Genomic DNA, 23,420 nt, shown 5'->3' with positions numbered 1-23,420 from the left:
GCCTTTAAAAGCATCCATCTGAGAAGAGAGGGCTGCAGAAGACATGCATGGCACAGAATGGGGCAGCTAAGTGTGTTAGCTCCTGTTGGAGAAGCCCAGCCCCTAAGACCCCTGGAAGGTTATTCCACTGCAAATGTGGCCGCTTCTGCCCAGTGCCATATGGCCTCTGCTCATATGTGAAATTTCCTTTGTGGGGCATTTAAAATACCTTCAGATGGCCTCAGAGATAATTAACGTTCAGTGTTTTCTATGTGGTTTTATTTTAAAAGTGCCAGAAGCATGTGGGTATGCGTATGTGGATTCCTTTGGACATGAATGATCTTGGGGCCTTGAAGCTTTCTCAAATTCATCTGTGAGTTGAGACTGAGCTTGTAAAATGCTCACGCAGAGAAATGTTCAGAAACCCAGGTATTGAGAAGGAGTCATAATGGAAACAACCTTGTTTTGCTTAGGCAGGCCAGAGTCAGGAAGACTTGAGTTCAAATTTGGCCTCAGACACTTACTAGCTAGATGACCCTGAACAAATCACTTCACCTTGTTTGCCTCAGTTTCCTCATCTGTAAAATGAGCTGGAGGAGGCAATGGCAAACCCCTCCAGTATCTCTGCCAAGAAAACTCCAAATGGAGTCACGAAGAATTAACATGACTGAAATGATTGAACAACAAAAGTCCTTCCTCGAGTCAGCAGCATTTATTAAGCTCAGGGTTTGTGGGGAAACTGAGACAAAGCAGAAGAGTGAGTTCCTGCCCTCAGGAAGTGCATGTTATAATGATGGATACACAGAAAGTACATAGATAAGCTCAGCGTTAGGAAAATGAAGGAGGGAGCCATTGCCCACTATCTCAAGGGTGCATGTGTGAGAAAAGCTTCCAGGAGGAGATGATTCCTGGGCTTTACATGGAAGGAAGATTAGAATATGAGGAAGGGGTGCTTGCATTCCAGGTAAGGGCATAGTCAATACACGGCCTGTTTTATAGGTGATGGGGTCATTTGGGTTTGTTTTCATCTATTGATTATCTACAACTTTCTCCATCTGTATATTTGTTCATAGTTGTTTGCATGTTGTTTTCCCCATTAGAGTGTGAGCTCTCTTATGGCAGGCACTGTGTTTTGCCTTTCTTTGTATCCCAAGCACTTGGCACAGTGCCTGACTGGGCCATAGTAGGTGCTTTAATGAATGTTCCCTACTCTTCCCTGTCCCTGCCCTCATGCTTAGAGGCTAAGACTCCTTCATTTTATGGGGTAGGAAATTGAGGCTAAAAAGTTAGGAGAATGGTTCTTCTGACCAGTGCTCTATCCACTGGCACTGAGACCATGCCCTCCATTTCACAGTTTAGAAACCTGAAGCTTTGAGATGAGCGGTTATTTTTCCCAAGGTTATCCAAGGCACAGGGTCAGGATTAAAATCACAGAAACCAGGACTATTGACTGTTTTCTTTTAAAAAAATTTTTTTGATTGGCCCTCAATATGTTCATCTGTAGAGAGAGCCAGGTGGTTCAGTAGATAGAATGCTGGACCTCTAGTCAGGAAGACTAGAGTTCAAATCCAGTCTCAGTTCTTAGGCACATGACTGGGAAAATCACATAATCTCTCTCAGCCTCAGTTTGATCATCTGTAAAATGGGAATGATGATAACATCCACCTCCCGGGGTTGTTGTGAGGAGAAAATGAGATAAGATTTCTGGAGCACTTTGCAAACTTTAAAGGGCTATAACATGCTAGCTATGATGATGATGAAATTAGAACATTGGCTCTTTGTAGAGGTGGAGGACTGTGGATATGGAATATTGCATGTGCTGTAGACATAGCTGATACATTGACTTTACTGATCTACTTCATCCTTCCCCCTTTCATTTTTGTTCAAAGGGATAAATGCATTCTGGAGGGGGGCAAGAGAGAAGGAGGGATATATTTGGAGATGAACATGATGTAAAAATAAAAGATATAAAAATGACATTTGAAATGGAGGACATTGGACTGAGTGATCTTTCAGGCTCATTTCAGCTGAAAATCCTGTAGGTGTCTGACTTGGGGAATGTGGAGCAAACAATTGTGAGCAGAAATTGATGGGAAAAATGAAGGGTAGAGTGAGCTTTTTTTCCCCATTAAGTTTACTAGTAATTGCCAGATGGTAGTGATTTATTAATCATCTAGTAATCCTGGAGAACCTTAAAGCCATAAATGTAGGCTTGGGGGTGATCTGTAAGTGTTAGGGTACCTTTCATGGCATGTGCGGGTGCATACACATGCGCTCATGTGCGTGCGCACACACACGCTTCATGCTATTCTCAAGAGGGTGTTCCCACTTTGAGGAAAGGCCAAAACCTCCAACAGTTTTGATTCATTTTTTCTCCTAAGTTGCCAAAGGTTGACAGCCCTTGCTCAGTACATGTCCTGAACTGCAGGGAGCAAAAAGATGATCCCATTGCTGTCAGGGGTGGGTGGTCCATCCCCAAGGAACTGAGGGACCTGTCAGGGCCTGGCTGGGAGGATCATCCTGAAGCTCGGTGACCTGTGCCTTGGAGTTCAGAAGGTGGGAAAGGGCTTCCTGCATTCTGGCTTTAGCTAAGACAGCTGAGATGACTTGCCTCCCAAAAACAGTTTGGAAGTAGAACCTAAAAACAGTTTGGCAGTAGAACCTAAGTAGTTTGGAAGTAGAACCTAAAAACAGACCAAAAAATACCAAAAATACCAAAAAACTCCTTGAAGAGGAGAGGTGCACCTCACGGAGAGGTGCACCCCATGAATGGGAAAAAGGTTTTTCCTAAACCTTCATGAACGCCCTAAGTCCTTAGCCTTGGGCCCATCAAGATTGAGGGTACGCCTCCTACAGACATAGTGTTTATTGTTTGGAATACCAGATGAATTACAGTATGTGTTGTGGCCATTGTATTTTGGGCTACATCTGCTTTTCGTTAACGTTCCTTGGTCGGCCAGAATGTGTGAGTGTGCAGGCCTGACTCTTCCTGACAGATCTGAGAAACAACTGTGGCCAGATCACAGGGCTCTCTTTGTTTTTGTTTTCAGGGAGGAGTTACTTGGGGCCTCAGTGAGCCTCCTGTTTAAACAAAGTAAGTCAGGGTGGAAGAGAGGTAAACAGCTTCCCCCACCTCCGCAACCTGGCCTTGTGACTTTTTGTTGGTTTGACTTGTCCAGGACACACATATGAGCATTAAGAGGGAGTGGCAGCCTCCTCCATCCACAGTACTTCTGAATTATGTATACTTTCTACCTACCATTTTGGAGACAGATGGAGAGAACACATATTCTCATGTGTAAACCCAGACTGTGCCTGTGCAGTGATTAGGGCCAGTATTATACTTCTTGTACGTATAGCAAGGAAGGTGATGGTGGTGGTGGTGCCAAGGACAGTCTGACTGGGTGCTGTTGTGTATTGCTTTCTCAGAGTCTGACCATTAAGCTTGCTGGATTTGGGGGAAATGTCTGACCTGGGTGGGGGTGGATAGGGAGGAGTGTTGTACTGAGGAGATGCTGTGCCGGTGGCTAAGGGGTGATTATAACAATGGTGACCAGAAGACCACGATTCATCAGGATGGTGGTTGCTGTAGTGATGGCAGTCACTTCCTGGATGTTGGTGCCCTAGAGCAAAGTTGTACCCTGCTAATTATGACTCTGCTTAGCATCATTAGGTTAGCCAGCCTCTCTGTAGATAGTTCTGATGGTAGACTACAACTCTCAGACTTTTGTTTTATGTACTCTCAGGAATTTCATGTGATGGTTTTTAAGGGAATTTGTTTCCTGATCAAGTATTCATTAGTCTCTGCTGATTCCTAGACGCTTACTATATATTGGGGATTTTCCATGTGTATCTTCCACAGGGATTTTCCTCCATCTCAGGACAAGTAAGGGGGTCACAAACACAAGCCTCATTGGAAAAGATTTGCTCTTTTGTTCTGAATGGTGTTTTCATTGTTGGCGGGAATTTCGCACAAGAACCAGAAAATGAAGGGAGATGAATTTAAGTTGAGTTTTGGAAAATATTTCCCATGCCAGTTGGATCTGGATTTGCTTCCAAGAGTAACTGTTCAAGCATCCCAAAGTGGCCGCACCTGCCCCATTGAGCAGCTCTGGCAGATGTTGCTTGATGATGTTTTCTGAGATTTTGTGACTTCTTTCCTCTTTCCGTTTTGCTGCTGTTGCTATTTCTGGATGAGTTTCCACTCCTCTTTCTGAGCCTCCAGGTCTGTTTTAGTCCACCCTATGCCTTCTCTTGGGGCAAGGAAGGAGAATAAAAACGAATAAGGCACAATTGCCCAATCTGTGGGCTGTGTTGGATAGCCTATGCAACATTTTCATTGTTGTTCAGTCGTTTTGGATGTGTCCAACTCTTCATGACCCCATTTGGGGTGTTCTGGGCAAAAATAGTGGAGTGATTTACCTTGTCCTTCACCAGCTCATTTTATCAGGAAACTGAGACAAAGAAGGTGAAGTGACTTGCCCAGGGTCATACAGCTAGGACTAGTCTGAAGCTGAACTCGAACTCAGGAAGATAAGTCTTCCTGGTTCCAGGTCTGGCATTTTGTGCACTGGGCCTTCCAGCTACCCTGGAAGCAACATTACAAACAATAGTTCTTAGCTTCCCAAAGAAAGGCTGGAGATGCCTTTTCTCATCTCTTCTCTGGGGCTGAGCTTGGTCATTATACTTATATGGTGCTCAGCTTTGCTTTATTGTTTCCTTGGTTTACATTGTTGTACTCACTGTGTAAGTTGTTTTCCAGACTTTGCTTACTTATTTCCACATCAGTTTATACCAGTCTTTCCCATGTTTCTCTAAATTGCTCAACTTTATCATTCTTATGGCCCAACAGTGTTTCATTACATTCAAGTATCAAACTGTGTCCAGTCCTTCCTTGGTTGATGGGAATCCACTTTGTTTCAGTTTCATTGTTATCATAAAAAGTGCTGAATGAGTGTTGTGGTTTATTTGGAACCTTTCTGTCCTGGACCCCCTTGACATATGTATCTAACAATGGGGCTGAGATTCTTTTGAAGAATTCCCTTTCCCTTTTCCAAAAGGGAAAAAATTCATGGAGTAATTGTTACGATGTTGGCAAAGAATCGCAAGAAATACTCATTCGGTCATGATCCTCCTCCCATCCCACCACAGATAACATATAAACAAACTTTGTCACAGCTTGTCTCTCCCTATAAAGTAATTTATGCCATACCATGTCCATTGTGTGTAATGTGCAAACATTAACTTTTATGTATTCCAGGGGCCCCCCCCAAAGAAAAAGGAAAATAATCTCACAAAGCTAGTAATTATGGGACCTAGGATTGAAATTTTCCTCTTCTGACTTGGTCTAGCATTCCTTCCATTTTACTGTGATGCTTTGCAGATTTTAAAGCACTGCCATCATCATCATCTTCAGTTACAGCTGATGACTAAGGATGACAGCAGTGATAGTAATTATGATATGATATTTATATGTCACTTCAAGGTTTCAAAGCACTTTATGCATCATCTTATTTGATACTGACAACAACCCAGGAAGGTCGATGCTATTAGCATCCCCATTTTACAGATGAGCAAACTGACACAGGCAGAGGTTAAATGATTTGTCCAGGGTCACAGAGCAAGGGAATATCTGAGGCAGGATTTGAACTCAAGTCTTCCTCCTTCCAAATCTAAGAACTCTGTCTACTTGGCCACCTAGCCGCTGATCTGGGGGTGTTAGTGGATTGCAAGCCTAGGATATGTTAGAAACATGATATGGTAGCCACAAAATATGGTGGCATCTTGAACTGCGTTGGGAAGCTTTCCAGGAGAAGGAAATGATAGTCCTACTGTTCTCTGCCATACTCAGACACCATCTGGATTATTCATTTTCAATTTTAGTTGCTGGAGTTGGAGAAGGTCATGGATAAACTGGAGATTGCCCAGAGGAGGGCAGTTAGGCTGGTGAAGGGCCTCAAGGTCATGCCATGGGAAGATTGGGTGAAGGAATTGGAGTCTTTAGCCTGGAGCGGAGCAGAGAAACTCAGAAGAGCCGTGGTAGCTGGATCTAAGTATTCCAAGCATGTGCTGTGAAAGAAAGCGTAACCCTGTTCTGTTCTACCTCAGAAGGTAGAATGAGGAGCATTGAGTGGATGTTGCAACAGGGCAGATTTATGCTTGAGGTCAGGAAAATGCTCCTCCACCTAAAAAAGGGATTCTTACTCTCTTTCGTGCTTTGCCAGTTGGTAGAGCTTATGGACCCTTTCTCAGTATCATGCTTTTTAAAATGCACAAAACAAAATGATTTAGAATCCAAAGAAAACCAACTGTATTTATGCACAGTTATCAAAAAATCAGAAAAGTTCACTGACCCTAGGTTGAGTCTTTGAATGAGAACTTTTCAAAAGTGGACTAGGCTGGCTCAAGAAGTGATGAGTGATCCCTTCTTGGAGGTCTGCAAGCTGAAATCAGATGACCATGGACCTGATAGGATGTTGGGGGCATTCTTTTTTCAGTTGGGGTTTGAATTATACAGCCACAGATTGTACTTCCAATCCTGAAGTTCTAGGATCTTGCACATAAGAAATCCACCACCCCTGGATAGATAAGGACATGAAGTTATTAACCCTGAGAAATACTTTGCCAGCCTTCTCTCTGCAAGTCCATCATTACCAAGATAGTGAAATTGGGAATGCCAGTCTTTGTTATTTTTCATCTGCTGGGAATTTTTACAGACCCTGGGAATGATGGTTTTTGACTTTCATCAGGGTGCTCCAGTTCGAAAACATGATGAAATCTGGAGTTGCAAACAAAACCCAAGACTTCATTTGTATTAGAGTTTTAGAAGTTGGCCTTTAGCCTAAAGCTTCAGGATCCAAGGGCAGAAGTATCATTTGATAACATGTTTCTTTCCTCTAAATTTATTAATTTATTTATTTTCAGTTTTCAACAGTCACTTCCATAAGTTCCAAATTTTCTCCCCCTCCCTCTTCCCTCCCTTCCCAAAATGACATAAAATCTTATATGGGATGTACAATAAAATGTTTTAAAAAAGAGAAAATGGAACTAAGATGTGGGAAAAAATGTCCTGTCAAATGTGAAACCTCTATTCCTTCTGTGGGAGAACAGAACACAGGATCCTGGTAATGAGTTCTCAGCATTTTAGTCTGTTTGCTTGAGTCTAGAAGAGATTAATAAAGGGCTCCAGCTCTGTCTACTGATCATACATATTTAGTGCTCCCAGGTTCTGTATTAAGTTTTAAGTCAAAGCTGTGGAAGGAGCAAACAATGATACATTTTTTTCTTATCACCTCAGGAATGATTCCTGTTTACTCCTCTCAACTGTGTGAAAGACATGTACTGTATAAAATATAAAACCAGATTTGACTTCTTAAAGGAATAAAGGGAGGAAAGAGGAGGAGGAAGAGGGGAGGAAGAGAGCAGAGGAAGAAGAAGAAGCAGAAGAAGCAGAACCAGAAGCAGAAGAAGAACCAGAAGCAGAAGAAGCAGAAGAAGCAGAAGCAGAAGCAGAAGAAGCAGAAGCAGAAGAAGCAGAAGAAGCAGAAGAAGAAGAAGCAGCAGCAGCAGCAGCAGCAGCAGCAGCAGCAGCAGAAGAAGAAGAAGAAGAAGAAGAAGAAGAAGAAGAAGAAGAAGAAAGAAAGAAAGAAAGAAAGAAAGAAAGAAAGAAAGAAAGAAATGAAGGGAAAGGGAAAAGGGGGATAGAAGGGGAGAGAAATTATGGAAGTGAGTGGGGAGGAAATTCCTCTGTGAGATTTGTTAGTTAATAACTCATCATATTCTTCTTTCTGTTTACCATGACGTATAAGAAATAATATTATGAGCAAGTCAGTTATATTAACTATTTTTCCTTGTCAAAGTAAAAGAAAAACATTTATCTCATAGATCTTATTTAGGGTAAGTTTAGTGTGAATTTATGTCTTTTGAAAATGTAAGAGTGCTATTGACTAGAGTATTTTGGTTCTTATCTGGTATAGAAATTAGAAACATTTTCTCAGAAAACCCCATCATATAGGGTTTTAAATTAATATTTTAGTTTATTCATCAATCAACTATTTAATTATTTAATAATTATAATATAATAATTATTTAATAATAATTTATATTGCTAGTATAAATTATTTTCAAAGAAGAGAGGGTGGAGAAAACCTAGGTTGATTAATTACCAATCCTATAGTTAATCTGGCCAAGTTTTCTCTTTTTGGTGAAGCCATATATTATGACTTTAATGTTGATAAATACACATATGTACATCTATCTGTCTATCTATTCATCTATTTATCTATCTGTCTATCTATGTATTTGTCCATCTGTCTGTCTATCATCTACCTATCTATCTATCTATCTATCTATCCATCCATCCACCCATCCATCTGTCTATCTATCTATCTCTGATCTCCTTTTTCCTATGTGGGATGGTAGGCCTCCATTTATATCCCATGTGTACAACTTTATCATAGATATCACAAACTATCAAAGCAAGGCTTGATATATTATAAAGAACAACAAGTCTGTGACTCTTTTGTAAAAATCAATATTCATTGTAATGAAACTTTAGTTCAACCACAGGGTCCAAAGTGTAATTTAAGTTTGTTATACTGAGATTTTTGCCAGTCAGTGACTGTGCTGATAGGAGTGTTGGTAGTATTTATTGGCGAAGTGGCAGAAAATGAGGAGGAAATAGACAAAGAGGAGCACAATGTCCGTCTCCTGTCAGTTTCCAGGTTGAAAAAACTTTTCTTCTTTCTCAAAAGAAACATGGGTCTGCTTTGATCCCAGTGTCCTGCCTGATGTTCCTCATACAAGACACTCTACCTCTCATCGTATTTGTACCTTTGTAGAAGCGGTTCACGTTGATGAATGAGTTTTAAACAAATCACAGAGTTGGAAGAGGTTGTTAGAAAGAGTGATATAGTAGAAATGAATCAATTCAAGGACTTTGGAATGTGTAGCCTGAATGAATGAAAAAGAATTTATTAAGCTCTTCCTTTGTGTTAGTACCCTGCTAAATCCTGTGGATTCAAATAAAAGTAAGCAAGAGTTTACATTATAGTAGGAGAAAATAATACAAATTAAAGGGCAGTGGGAGCCATGCAGGAGTTTTTGGGAGGTAGAAGTCACAGAGATAATAAGGCAGTTGGTTGAGGTGTTGTTACCATGAATGGTCATGTTGCTAGGGGGAGGGGGCAGTGTATGAGCCTTGGTGGGATGCATGGAGACAGTCAGAAAGTGACTTGGTGACCCTGAGACTTGGCAAGGCAAGATGAAATGCTCACCAGATATGGTCTGTAGTCACAGAACTCATGGAGAAGAGAAGATACGGGGGAGACATGCTAGGCAGCTTCAGGTATTTGAAGGAATGTTCTATTTGGCCCCAGAAAGCCAAACTAAATCCACTCCCTAGTTTCTGGCACACATTGATTCACTCTGTATCTGTCCCACTTCTAGTCACTGATATTACGTTCACTTTCTCTTTCACTTCAATTAGAGGAAAAGAGGTGGAGTAGTCTTCTTCCCTTGAATGAATGAAGATGATGAGGGAAGTTGAGGAGACCCATATTTAGGCCTGAGGAACTGTCCAAGGATAGGATGGACTGCCTGGGCAGGTGGAAGATTCCCTCTCCTGGGATGTATTCAAGAAGATGTAGGATGATCTCTTGTCAGACATATTTTAGGTTACAAGATGGACTCTCTGAGGTTCCTTCTGATTCTGCATTTCTGTGATTTTGAATTCAAAGACCTGGCTTCAGAATCTGTTTTCTTTATCCTATATGTAAAGACCTTTCTCTCATCTTTCTCAGCTTCCATGTTTTCATTTTTTGAAATAAAAGAGGTGTATGACATGACCTCTCTGAAGCCTTTTGGTTCTAAATCTAGGATCTTTTGAGCCTGAGGCATTGTGGGTAAAAGCCAAAATTTTTCCATCACTGGAAAAACAAAAATGTGGAAGCTTTCGGGTCATGAAACAAGAGAAATAGGAACAGGTAACATAAATATTAGGAAATGATGCTCAGAGATTGAGATCTGACTTTAGCCCAACCAACGCTGATGGGCAACCCTACGAAATATTGGTGAACGTGGGTGTTAAGTTTGCCAGATACAATAACAACCCCAAATCTAAAGCATACAGTGGGAATGCCAAAATCAAGTACTGTAGGGTTTTAAATGACATATTATATAGTTGGGTCTGGCCAAAAATGCAGTCAAATTTGTTTTCTTTTGTTTCTATGCTCTACAGTAAATGGAAAAAAGAATAGGTTAGAGTTTCTGGCATGGATCTATATAAACTTCAGTGTCTTAGGATCAGGACCACACTCAGGTATGTGACAGACTGTCTTGGGACACAGGATGGTGGGATGATAGGATGGTCTGCTTGGATAGTGCCAAATATGGAGATCAGACTTATTGGGATACATGATATTAGCTTCTGTACTTATTTTTTTTTAGAATTAATAAAAGGACAGTATTCAACCCAAGTTTTAATTGTGGGATGGAAGCTTATAGACATTGGCCTAATCTGCAAGTTGGCTTTGGAGGCTATTGGCCCCTTTCCACACTTAGCTCTGTATATAGACTTCAGCATTGATGTGCCTTCTGTAAAGGACTGAGGCCTCTCACCCTCTGCTTTGTTGGAACATGTTGCCTGTGGTGCATTTCACACTGGGGCCCAGAAAAGTTCTCTGCCTTTTGGCCTCTCTGAATATTCAAGGCTGTGACTGGAGGGGGAAGATCTTGCCATGATCTTGGTATGTCTCCAGGCGTTGAGAGTGTCTATATTCAGGAATGAAAGAGAGGAAGCTGATCTTGGAAGAGGAGGGGAGTCATTTTACTAACTCTCTCCCAATCCCCAGATGTGGAACTGAAAGCTGCTGAAACTTGTCCATCCTACAGCTTTCCCTGAGAGAAGAGTCATTGTTTCTTCAGCTATGTACATACCCTTCCAGGTCATAGTCATCATTTTGGAAGCACCCCAAATTTCTTTACTGGGGGAAGATCATTATTTAAAGATATTTTCTCACATCTGGGACACCAGCTGCCATGGTTTAAAGCAAGGGTTGATGGAGAATCCCCAGCCACACTATGCAATTTTTCAGATGCGTTTTCTCCATGACCTTGTCATAAGTTAAGGCAGTACATTGAATAATCAGCAAGATCAGCCTTGTACAGTAGGAGAAGCCCTGGATTCAGATCTAGAGGGAACTGGGTGCACATCTTTGCTCAGTTACTTATTACCTGTGTGACCTTGGATCAGTCATTACCTAGGTCTCAGTTTCTTGGTCTGTAAAATGAGTTAGACTAAATGACCTCTAAGGTCCTTTTCAAGTCAGAAGGGATGAACTTTTTGGGCCTCCAACTGCTTTGACCTTGGACAGCTAGGTGGTGCAGTGAATATAGCACTAGGCTTGGAATCAGGAAGACTCCTTTTCCCGAGTTAAATCCTGCCTTGGACACTTAGTAGTTGTGTGACCCTGGGCAAGTCACTTCACCCTGTTTGCCTCAGTTTCCTCATCTGTAACATAAGCTGGAGAAGGAAATGGCAAACCATTCTAGTATCTCTACCAAGAAAAACCCAAATGGGGTCATGAAGAGTGAGACACAACTGAACAAATCTCTTCACCACTGAGGTTTGTTTTCTCGTTGGTGAAAAGGGGGTTTGGACTGGTTGGTTTCTCAGACCCTTTCCAACTTTCACATTATGAACTTGTTAGCCAGTGACTGTGGGACCTTGGACTTGAGCCCATTTCTTAGAGTCCACCATGTGACATTTCAGAGAACTTGATATATTTTCAGGCTATTAGAAGACAGACAAACTCAGAGGCTGCCCGGGAAGGGGAAGTCAAACAAAGAGAATGGCACCAGCCAGAGTGGCTTCTGCTGCTGAATATTGTGTGCAGGAAGCATCGTGGAAGAAGTCGGGTGGCAGCTATTAAGCATTTAAGTTGCAAACATGGATGCTACACATTCCTGATGGGCCTGATATTTGTATGGTGAGCTGTGGGTGGTGAATGGTAAGCTCTCAGAAACTCCTTCTCTTTTGAGTGGAATGTCAGAGACCCTGGGCAATAGTAGCTTGCCCAAGTTTCTGAGTACCACTGGGAGCAAAGGGCTCTTTTTGTGTTGCTTTCACAGAGCTTTTTCACTTCTGGCTGCCTCCACATAAATGCTACTGTGCTTTTGGCTAGCACACTCTGCTTGAGGCTGATGCTCGAAGTCCTTTGTTGTGAATGAAGTCATCTTTAGCTCTCCATCCCTTCCTAATATGGAGTTCTTGACTGTTCTTGAGGAGATAGTGGGATTATGGCCTTTGTTGGCTCAATTAAGTTTCAAGTTTCCCCAGAAAGTTTCAGGTCTTCTCAAACAATCAATCAATATACATTTTCTAAGCCCTTACTACATTCCAGGTGCTGTCCTAGGTGCTGAGGCCATAAAGACAAAGAAAGAGATAAAAATTCGACAATTTGTTCTCTCAACAATCTGTGTTTTAAAGCATGTTTCCTCTTAAAACAAGATTTCAGTTCGCCAATTATGTTTTTGAATGATTATTACAACACCACGTCCACCAAATGGGAACAACACTTCAGCTTGTACTGCACCATCCAAATGGAAGGTTTGGTGTTGGCGCTTATTTTAGGCAAGACATTGACAAGCCAGAGTCCAAAAGAGAACAACTGGATTGATAAGGGCCTTGAGATATTGCCAGGTAATGATTGATTGAAGGAACTGGTAGATGTGAAGTCTGGAGCCGAGAAAGCTGGGTCTGGGGAGGATGGAAGGCCATGATATCCATCTTCCAGCATTTAGAAGACCTATGTAAAGAATTGCAGATTTGTCTAGGGCAGACTTTAAATTTGGTAGACCTTTCAGAGGCAAAGCAGGTTGATCAGGACTAGAGAGATCTGGAAGGTCTTCATGGGGACCATGGGACTGAAGCCAGGGCTTGAAGAGTGGCTAAATTTTGAATAGGTAAGGAAATTTCTAGGCAAGGAAAGCCAGGCAAGCAGAGGGTAGTATGTAAGCTCCTTGAGGGAAGAAATTGTGCTCTATCTCTTCCTTTTTTGTATTTTCAACGTCTAACCCACTGCCTTGCTCAGGCATTGAATTCTTAAATTCAGTTGAATTAAATTAGTAGGCATGGTGGGCTTAAGGAATGAGTCATTTTCTTCAGGACCTGTAAACCTTTCCTTCAAGCTCTTGGGTAAATCCTGAGAAGTCAGTTCTGTTTTCTGGTGGGCAGAGAGCATGTGTGTGGAATAGATTTTCGAATGTTGCATAGACAAATCAGGCTATCAAACTGGAAGTGAATAAAGTTATTGGCTAGATATCTGATCCCTGCCAGGGAGCTCAGGGGTGCAGTGGAGAGAGTGCTGAAGACAAGAAGGCCCAAATTAAAATCCTGCTACAGATCCTTCCTGGCTGTGTGACCCTGGACAAGTCACTTAACCCTTGCCTGACTCATTTTCTTTTTCTGTGAAGCAGAGATATTATTAGCACTTATCTCCCAGGGTTGTTGTGAGTCTCAAATGAGATAATATTTGGAAAGTACTTTGCAAACCTTCCCATGCTGTAAGCCTGCTTTTTATTATTAAAAATGTGGGCTGTGAACCAGAGATAGCAGAAATGAGTTTTATGTGATTATGGGGAACTCACTATCAGAAGGCCCTTCAGGACCCTTTCCTGCCAGAAAGATACAGACATCCTGGAAGGAGTTCAAAGCTGAGCCAGGAGAATCAGCAGCTGGGCCGAGAAACACTGATGATATGGGTGTGTTTATCTTGACTTAAGGTACCTGAGAGGTGAAGACAGCCATGTGTTTACATGTATGTCTAACCCTAGAGGCCAAACAGATAATGAAATTGAGTCAGGGGATGAATAAGCAAAACTCAGCATTCTGAGGGGACTGAGGGAGGTAACTCCAGATCTTGGAATCCACTGTTGACACATCAACAATTTTACAGTTTCCCACTACTCCCCTGCCATGGTAAAAATGATTGGTTTGGCTTGAATATGGAAAGATGACCAGAATAGCAAGGGAAGTGACTTGCCCAGGACCACTCCAGACTTCTGACTTGTCTCCTCCTTTCCCTACCCCTCTGGGCTGTTTGGAGGATCAGCTGAGCTGATGTGCTGATAAATCACAGAATGTGAAGAAGAATAGTAACTCTTCTTGGGAGGATCTGGATGGGTCTGGGGTCTACAGAGACCTTCCTAGGTTTAATCTCTTCTCTGGCCTTTACTAGTAAAGGCACTGTGATTCTTGTGGAGCCACTGAACCTCTGAGAACCCCATATGTCAGTGTAAACATGTTCTTAGGGTTGTCAGGAGAGTGATTGGTTGATCGATTTATAGCTATAGATTTATAGCTGAAAGAACCTTAGAGATCATTTCTTCTGATTGCCTCACTTTCCAAGCAGGGAAACTGAGGTCCAGAGAGGAGCAGTGCCTTGCTCAAGGTCACACAGCTAATAAGTTGCAGAACCCGTATCCTCTGCTTCCAAGCTCACTGCTTTTCCTCCTGTACATACAAAATGGCTTTCCAAAGGTGACTCCATCAGCAAACCTGGAAATCAGCTTCCTGAAGACTCAGTCAATAGATTAAGGTAAAATTAAGGAAAGAATCATTACTTTAACTTTACAATAATTAGCATCCATTGAATTGAAAACGAAAAGTCTGAATTTCAGCATTTTTTGTAAATGCTATTTTATTTCATAAGCCTGTGGGGGCTCAAAGGAGGCCAACCAAATGTTACTTAATAGAATTCCACAGGGAATCTGTTTAAACAAAAATAATTGGACGTTGTTACATTTTTCTACAGGATAAAAAAAGCCCCAGCTACTTCTAAAATGTCAGAAAATCCTTTCTCTTGAGTTGTTCAAACCTAGTGCCTGGCACTTTACTGGACACATAGTAGGACTTAATGATGGCTGACATTTTCCCTGCAATCTTATTCACATGATTAATTTGCCTGTTGAATCCTTTCTTTGGAACTAAGACAAATACAAAATTCAGTTCTGTGGAAATGATCATGTTTTCTGAATGAAAATTATGGAGATGAATGAGATGCATTTATATAACACAAACTTACAGTTAGAACTTTCTTAGCAGCACTGTTAATCTAGAAAGATATCTTTCTAGATATGTGGCAACTCATTTAATGTCCTCAACTGAACACTCATTTTATAACCATATCAGCTGTTGTGCTGGGCCTAGAATCGGGAAGACCTGAGTTCAAATCCCACCTCAGATGTATACTAGTTGTGTGACCTTGGGCAAGTCACTTAACCTCTGTCTGCTTCAGTTTCCTCACCTGCAAAATGGGGATAACAATAACACTTACCTTTCAGGATTGTTGTGAAGAAAGAAAAGCAGGCACTTAATAAATACTAGCTGTTGCGATTATGAGAGGCTCTATGGTGAGGTTGTAACTAGGGAGGGACAGTTGGGGTTTTGCTCCAAGCTACCCAAATTTAGCAGGGGAGAAAAATAAACATTCATCAAAAGTCTCTTTCCTCATCATAGATACCTGTGTTTGGCGTCTGTCCTTGAGAACTACCCCCATTCCCAGCTGAATTTGACTTTTGGAAAGGTGATTTGAGGACCTGTGTGCTGTTTAGTGTGGGTACTAGAGGTCAAGAGGATAATAGGGTCATGGCTTTAGAGTGGAAAGAGACCCAAGAGGCCCCAGGTTCAGCGGTTAGGTGTGTCTCTTCCACAAGGTCTCCTGGTTTAAGGTCTGGGATAAATGTTTGCGAGTGAGAACATGGGCTAGCCCTGAGCTTCTTATCACGTTTCCCTGCTATCCAGGGCATTTTAATTATGAATGTTTTCTTAGGGATACTCATGTAAGGAACAGCAAGCACCAATACCACCCCACTTCTAAAAATGCAAACCTTAATCAATTTAGAAAAGTATATGCTGGAGAGAAGAGAAGCAGAGCCATTTCGGACTCGAGCTGGTCCCCAAATCCTCTTTCCAGGCGTACACTACAGTCAGTCCACATGGGCGAGGGAAATCTTTCCACTTGCTAAGATCATTACTGAGTGTCTGGGGCTCGTGGAAGCAGGCTAGGAAGATTCTGTCCTGCATCTGAAGCTCCTGTATCTCCATGCTTCCTGGCAGGCCTGGGGCACCTCTCCCTGCTTCCCCCACAGATGGGGGGCAACTCACAGCTGGGGGCCCTTCCCGAGTTCTCTTGATGAAGCTTGGAGATGTGGTACATGGGCTATCTGTTGAAAGATAACTGTGGAGTCATTTATCCAGGAGATCTTGTAGGCGTTTAATAAATACTTGTTTAAGAAAAGTCAAAAAGTATTTGTTAGTGCCTGGCACTGTGCTAAGTCCTAGGGATACAAAGAAAGAAGGAAGACAGCTCTTACCCCCAAGGACCTCACATTCTAATGGAGCAGAAACCAGAGGCAGACAACTATGAACAAACAAATTGCAGCCAGGATAGAAATCAGCACAAAGGAAAGACATGGAGATTATGAAGGACTGGGAAAGACTTCTTATAGAAGGGAGAATTTGTACGGATTCAACCACTGCCTTCTTCTTGGAAATAGTATTTCATCTAATGATTGATCTAGAGTTGGAAGGAGCCCTAGCAACCATTCCTTTTGCTTTAGGGTCCAGAGAAGTCACAGGCTCTTAGATCCAGAGATGAAAGGGACTTTGAAAGCTATCCAATCCATTCCTTCCATTTTATACGTAAAGAGACTGAGGCCCAGGGAGCTTGTGACGGATTCAGAGACACCCAAATAGTAACTGGCGCAGCGAGTCCTCTTGCTCCAAGTTCATTGCATTTTCTACTTCTGCTTGCTGCTTTTAGATGCAGATTGCTGCCCATTTTGGAGAATGGAGGGTGGATGCCCCATTATTATTTTTGTACCTTAAACCTCATGGCCTTTTTTTATTGTTATCAGTAAGATTTTACTTTTCCCCAATCCCATGTAAAAACAATTTTTAACATTTTTTTTTTTTTTTTTACAATTTTGAGTTCCAAATTTCTTTCCTCTTCTTTATCCCCCTGAGATGGTAAGCAATTTGATATAGGTTATACTTGCGTAATCATGTGAAACATATTTTCATGTTAGTCATGTTGTGAAAAAAAAGCAGACCAAAAAAAAGCCCATGAGAAAATACAGAAAGTGAAAAATGATATGGATTCAGACTCCATTAGTTCTTCCTATGGAGGTGAATAGCATTTTTCATCAACCTCATGGACTCTGAAACAGACCCATCATTGCTGTGAAGTCATCCCAGTGATGTTCCTTCTATTCTCAGAGCTCTGCTTACAGAGCAAGAAAAAATAATAACTTAGAACCTCATGAGAAAACTACGGGAAGAAATTTATCCTTGGATGTTATTTTTATTAGTTTTTTTTATGAAGATGATACTGACAATTCAATAGTTTCCCATAAAGACTCCAAACCCAAAGCCTAACACCATAAAATTGAAATGTGAGACTTTGACACAATTTATACTCGGCTCTGACACAGGACAAAAGTGTTTTGTGTTTGATTGGATGCTGAGGGGTGAGGCAGCAGAAGTTTACTGTGGTTCTCTGAAAGATCTGAAGCTTCCATTACCCAAAGTCTTATCCTTTGGCACGATGTAGCCGAGGATCCCACTAACATGAAGTCTCAAGATAACAGACCCATTGTGTTGGTCAGACCATATTGAAAGGCCATTGTTCAGCTCTGGAGGATGCTTTGTAAGTAGGATGTTGACTAATTTAAATGCCCGTAGGAGGAGAAGGACCAGGTCTGAAAGCTGTGTCATCTGACAACCAGTGCAAGAAATGGAGGACTAGAAGAAAGAGGTGGAGGATGGGGAGGAAAGATGTGGTGCACTAGTACTCCAGTGGGTCTGTGATCTGTCAATGGGATGACTCCCTCCATTGGGAGGTGTTGAAAATGGTCTATTCACACCTGACTATCCAATGCTACTCTTGTCTATGCTGTCCTATAAACTCATGACTCAGCATGCTGGCACTTTCCTCACATTTTGTTGCTATGGCAAGACTGCCAATATAATAGAGACATGTGGTCACCCTCTTAAAATGAAATGGGTTTCCATGTAGAAGGTTCATTAAACCTATTCTTTATATCACCAAAGGGGAGGCCTTGTACCAATATATATTATATTATGTTTTATAGTATAGTATCATGTAGTGTAGTGTAGTATAGACCACAGTATAGTTTATTATATGGAGGCTGGTTTCAGTTCAATACAAGGAAGAAAATTAAGAACTATCAGAAAACAGAATCAAAGCCTCTAAGGTCATCCAGCTACAAATCTAGGAGTCTCTGATCCATATACACGATCAGTTGGGTGGCCCAGTGGTTCAAATCTGACCTTAGACACTTATTGACTGTGTGACTCTGGGCAAGTCAGTTAACCTCTGCTTGTCTCAGCTTCCTCAACTGTAAAATGAGGATAGTACCTATCTCCTATGGTGGTTTTGAGTTTTAAATGAGATCATATTTGCAGAATTCTCTAGGTTAGTGCCTGGCATATAGTAGGTACTTAATAAATGCCTGTTTCCTTTTTTCTTTCCATTATCATGTGCAAGTCTCACAACAACTCTGTGTGGTAAATACTCTAGGTAAATTTATCTCTGTTTTATAAATGAAGAAACAGATGCTCAAATGGATTTGATGACTTATCTAGGGTTATATAACCAGGGTCTGGGGCAGAATTTGAACCCAAGTCTTCCTGACTGCCAGTCCAGCTCTTTATCTATTCTGCATATTACCTCACCAATGCTCCTTTTCCCAGGGTCCTGATATCTTTCAGTGGTCTTCTCTTCCCTAGTGTCTCCCCATGAAGGCAGAAGTTAAGTGATGAGGAACACATTTTCTGTCCTTTTGCTTGGACACCAATAGTGTTTTCAGTTCAAGTGTGGTCTGATATGCAGGAATATTCTGGTTCCTAATTTAGAGCTTATTAATGAGCATTTGCAGGGAAGTCCCATCAAAGGTGGGTCCTTGAGTTGTGACTCTTTTGTATTGGCCCTCATTGAAGTATCTTTAAAAAATCCATGTTAGAGCCCTTTCTATCCTGGGCTCCTGTAGAGCAGCACTCGTCGCCGCCACCGAGATGTTGATGCCCAAGAAGAACCGAATTGCCATCTATGAACTCCTTTTTAAGGAGGGAGTAATGGTAGCCAAGAAGGATGTCCACATGCCAAAGCATCCTGAGCTGGCAGACAAGAATGTGCCGAATCTCCATGTCATGAAGGCCATGCAGTCTCTAAAGTCTCGTGGCTATGTTAAGGAGCAGTTTGCATGGAGGCATTTCTACTGGTACCTCACCAATGAGGGCATTCAGTACCTCCGGGATTACCTTCACCTGCCCCCTGAGATCGTGCCTGCCACACTCCGAAGAAGTTGTCCTGAGACAGGAAGGCCAAGGCCCAAAGGTCTGGAGGGTGAGCGACCTGCCCAGCTTACTCGTGGTGGAGCTGACAGAGACACATACAGACGAAGTGCTGCTCCCCCTGGTGCTGACAAGAAGGCTGAGGCTGGGGCTGGGTCAGCAACAGAATTCAAATTTAGAGGTGGATTTGGTCGTGGACGTGGTCAACCTCCTCAATAATAACTGTAGAGATATGTTTCATATTGAATAAAATTTGGGAAAAAACAAAACAAAACAAAATCCATGTTAGAGAATAGAATGGAGACCAGAAAGAGTCCCAGACACAGAGGACAGCTTTGAAAGTTACATGGTGAGTTTATTATATTAATAAGATCTGTTGTTCCATGTGTAATCCTTTTTCCATTCTACTACATATATGGAAAAGACCATTTTTCTGGGTATTTGCTGAGATTCCCTTCTTTGTCTCCCTGTCCCCCTCTTTCTGCCCTTCATTGTGTTCCCAGAGACCCAAGCTTGCAAGTCTGTTGAGCCTCGTTGATGCCTTCCCTCAGTCAGTTTGGAGGGCAGTTCAGCACACCTGATTCCCATTTAGAAGTTATCTTCTAGGCCAAACCCCAAAGACTTTGCTGATATGAGAGAAATACCTTCAAAGGTAGAGGCTGGGTTGGAGCCAGAAACAATATTATGGAAAAAGAATTCAGAAATACTGTCAAGTGGGCACACAGTCTTGAACTACTTTCTGTAAACATTTATAAATAAGAGACATTTATCAAAGAATGCCTGCAGATGCCAAGATGCTTCCAGTAATGTATGTTAGTTACTAAAGAGAGTGGAATACTGGGAGTGAAGGGTGGTTTCTGGCATAATTTCTGTGCAAAAAAATAAGTTAATTAGGGGTTATTGGGTACAGTTTTGAAAGTGGGAGAGGCTTAGGCCTGGGTTCCAGGAATAAGGAGGTGACAGTCTTGATGTAGCTCACTTTGGTCAAGCCACACTCTCTGCTGTGCTGGGCACCCTATTTTAGGAATCACATTGATAAGTTGGAGAGATTCCAGAGGAGGGTAACAAGGGCATGAGAGAGTCTGGCATTTGAGGTCATCAGGCAACTGGCATAATATGGAAAGAAGAATGAATCTAGAGTAAGGAGACTTGGGCTGCCACCTGCCTTGGTCATTTCCTCCCTCTGTGACTTTTGGCAAATCACTTTACTCCTCTGGGACTCACTTTCCTTATACATAAGAAGGGATGGGCCTGAATGACCTTAGTGTTCCCTTCCAACTTAAAATTTATGTTCTGATGATTGATTGGAGGAGCTGGGGCTATTGAACCTTTAGAAGGGAAAGCTCAAAGTGGAATTGATAGATAAATTGAAATTCTGATATGATAGAAGAATGGCAGCTAGGTGGCACAGGCATGCCAGACCTAGAGTCAGGAAGACTCATCTTCATGAGTTCAAATCTGGCCTCAGACACTTAATAGCTGTGTAACCTTCGGTAAGTCATTTCACCCTGTTTGCCTCAGTCTCCCCATCTGTAAAATAAACTGGAGAAGGAAATGGCAAAGCACTCCAGCATCTTTGCCAAGAATAACCCAAATGGGGTCACAAAGAGTCGTATATGACTGAAGCAACACAACAACAACATGGTAGAAGAGGGGTCAGACTTTTTCTGTTTGGCAAAGCTGGGGTTCAAACTCCATCTTTCTGACACCAGATTCAGAGATTTTTCCCCTGCTCTGCCCTCCCCATTATCCTTTTGAGCACATGCTCCTCACTAGCTTAAGTAGCTAGTGCATCTTCCTAAGGTGTTTTGTCATGGGATTGTGGTTGAGAAACAGGTGATCTTTTAAGTCAATTTGTAATATTTGCCATTTCAGCGATCTTGATTTTGGTTTGGTACCACTAGACCCTAACAAAGTGCTTTGCACATAGTAGATGCTTAGTAAATGCTCTACATATAGTAGTAGATGCTTAATAAATTGTTGGTTTGGATTAGATTGGCTTAATTCGTTTTAATGTTCCCAAAGGGATGGTTGTTCAAGACACTCACTAGAGCTGGGTGCACAGTGGACTCATGATCAATGATGTATGAGACATTACCAGATAACAGATATGGAGCTGGAAGGAGTTTCAGAGCCCCTCCAATCCAATCTTTTTAGATGAGGAAACTGAGGCCCAGAGAAATTAAGGACTTGCTCAAGGTCACACTACTTAGTGACAGAACTGGGATTCAGTGGGGTTTAGAGGAAAGAGTTCCAGACTAGGACCAGGGGACTTGGGTTTGAGCTCCAGCTTTGCTGATAAGTGCTCTGTGTGATCTTAGGGAAGTTACTTCTCTTTCTTGGCATGGGGAAGCTTCCTCATCTGTACAGTGGTGAAACTGACAGTCACTCAGTCCATACACATTTCTTAAGCTTCTCCTATGTGCCAGGCACTGGTAAATGCTGGGGATGCAAAGAAAAACAAAAGACAAAAAGAAAAGCTCCTCAAAGAGCTTACAATCTAATGGGAGAGACAACATGCAAGCAAATACATATAAAGATGCTATAGACAGGAGAAATAGGAAGTAATTAAAGGAGAGAAGGCACTAGAATTAAAAGGAGTTGGAAAAGGCTTCCTGTAGAAGGGAGGATTTTAATTGGGACTTGAAGGAACATAGGGAAGTCAGGAAGCAACGAGGAGGAGGGACATGAAGTCACATATATGTGAGGCAGAGAAACACAGCAGCCAGTCTTCAAGTACCCAGTTGGCTGTCTCCTTGAATATGCTTTAAATGTGTTCTGATTGGCCCCAGAGGGTAGAATCAACTGGTAGAAGGTACAAAGGGACAAATTTCAGTTCAATGTAAGGAAACAAATAGCTCCTTCCCAGAATGGAGTGAACTCCATCAGCACCCTCTCAAGAAAAGTCTTTAAGATAAAATTGGATGACTACTTTTAAGGTATGCCATAGAGAGATGATTTGGCTTTTGTCTTTACACCCAGCCCCATGTGGGACACCCATCAGGTGCCTAATAAAGGCTTAATTGACCGATTGATTTGATGGTCTCTGGGATCCTGTCATTGTATAACCTTGAAGATCCCTTCCTATTCTGTCTTGTCCTTTCCTGAATCTACCCCTGTCTAGACACAGCCATTGCTTCTGCTCTGAGTTCTCTTGTTGACATCCCAGAGTATTCCTTGAGTCTGCCTTTGTACACACTTCTGCCCCCCACCCCATGTCTGACATGCCTCCATCTCTTGGAACCACCAATTTCCTTTGGGGCTTAACTTGAACATCCCCTCTACACTACACTTCTACACTTCATGGTTCCCCACTTGCTCATATCAATCCATCCAAAGTGACCTTGTTTCTGCTTATTTGTATACATTGTCTACCCCCATGAAGCTCAAAGCCCACACAGACCAGCAGGTGTTCCACTTTTGTCTATGGATCTCCAACTCCTCTTATAGAGTAATTAATTTAAAAATATTTATTGGATTTATAAAAGAAAGGCTATATCTACTGTATCTTCTCTTCTAATCAGTTCGAAGTTTCTTCATGTCAATAATGTTCATTTTTTTAAAGTCAGCCTACTAAGAAATGACAGTTTCACTTTGACCTCATTTTTTTGGGGTGTGTGTGTGTGTGTGTGTGTGTGTGTGTGTGTGTGTGTGTTGGGGACAGCACCATGGGCTTTTTTGGGAGTAAAGGATGCAGGGAAGCTTTTACCAAAGCGAGCAACATCACTTGGCTTTTGCCTGAGCCTGGGACTTTTATTTGTTTTTTGTGGGGTTTGGAGAGAAGCCTCCTGAGGCATGTGGCTGTGCCAGCTCTCTGCTTTTCTCATAACAACCCTAAGTGGCTGTTTTAATGTCGACCAAAATCACCATTAGGAAAGACCTTTCATCGACACTTATTGCACCCAGATAAATGTCCAGCTGGTGGACCTTGGAGTCCAGCAAGCTGCAGGATAATGTACATAATTGCTAGCAAAAATTGGACAGTTCTTGTTATCTGTAGCTATTAGACTATTTAAATTTTGTTTTCCCTAAAAGCCATAAATCCCTTGGAACAGAGGACAGGGAT

The 23,420-nt window shown here is 41.9% G+C and overlaps 2 protein-coding genes across 3 annotated transcripts in view; both read left to right on the top strand.

Annotated features, from left to right (window-relative positions):
- Positions 1-23,420, top strand: part of BICC1 (BicC family RNA binding protein 1) — a 277,456-nt gene that overhangs the window by 171,127 nt on the left and 82,909 nt on the right. The window lies entirely within an intron of this gene.
- Positions 19,017-19,633, top strand: LOC140517544 (small ribosomal subunit protein eS10-like). The gene has a single exon (XM_072628911.1). It carries the CDS (start codon positions 19,076-19,078, stop codon positions 19,571-19,573), a length of 498 nt encoding a protein of 165 aa, XP_072485012.1. The 5' UTR covers positions 19,017-19,075; the 3' UTR covers positions 19,574-19,633.

Source organism: Notamacropus eugenii, chromosome 1, assembly GCF_028372415.1.
Source record: "Notamacropus eugenii isolate mMacEug1 chromosome 1, mMacEug1.pri_v2, whole genome shotgun sequence".
Lineage (NCBI taxonomy): Eukaryota > Metazoa > Chordata > Mammalia > Diprotodontia > Macropodidae > Notamacropus > Notamacropus eugenii.
This window is presented reverse-complemented; position numbering and strand designations above follow the sequence as displayed.

Coding starts and splice junctions, on each gene's coding strand:
- LOC140517544 (XM_072628911.1), top strand. CDS start 19,076: ATGTTGATGCCCAAGAAGAACCGAATTGCCATCTATGAACTCCTTTTT.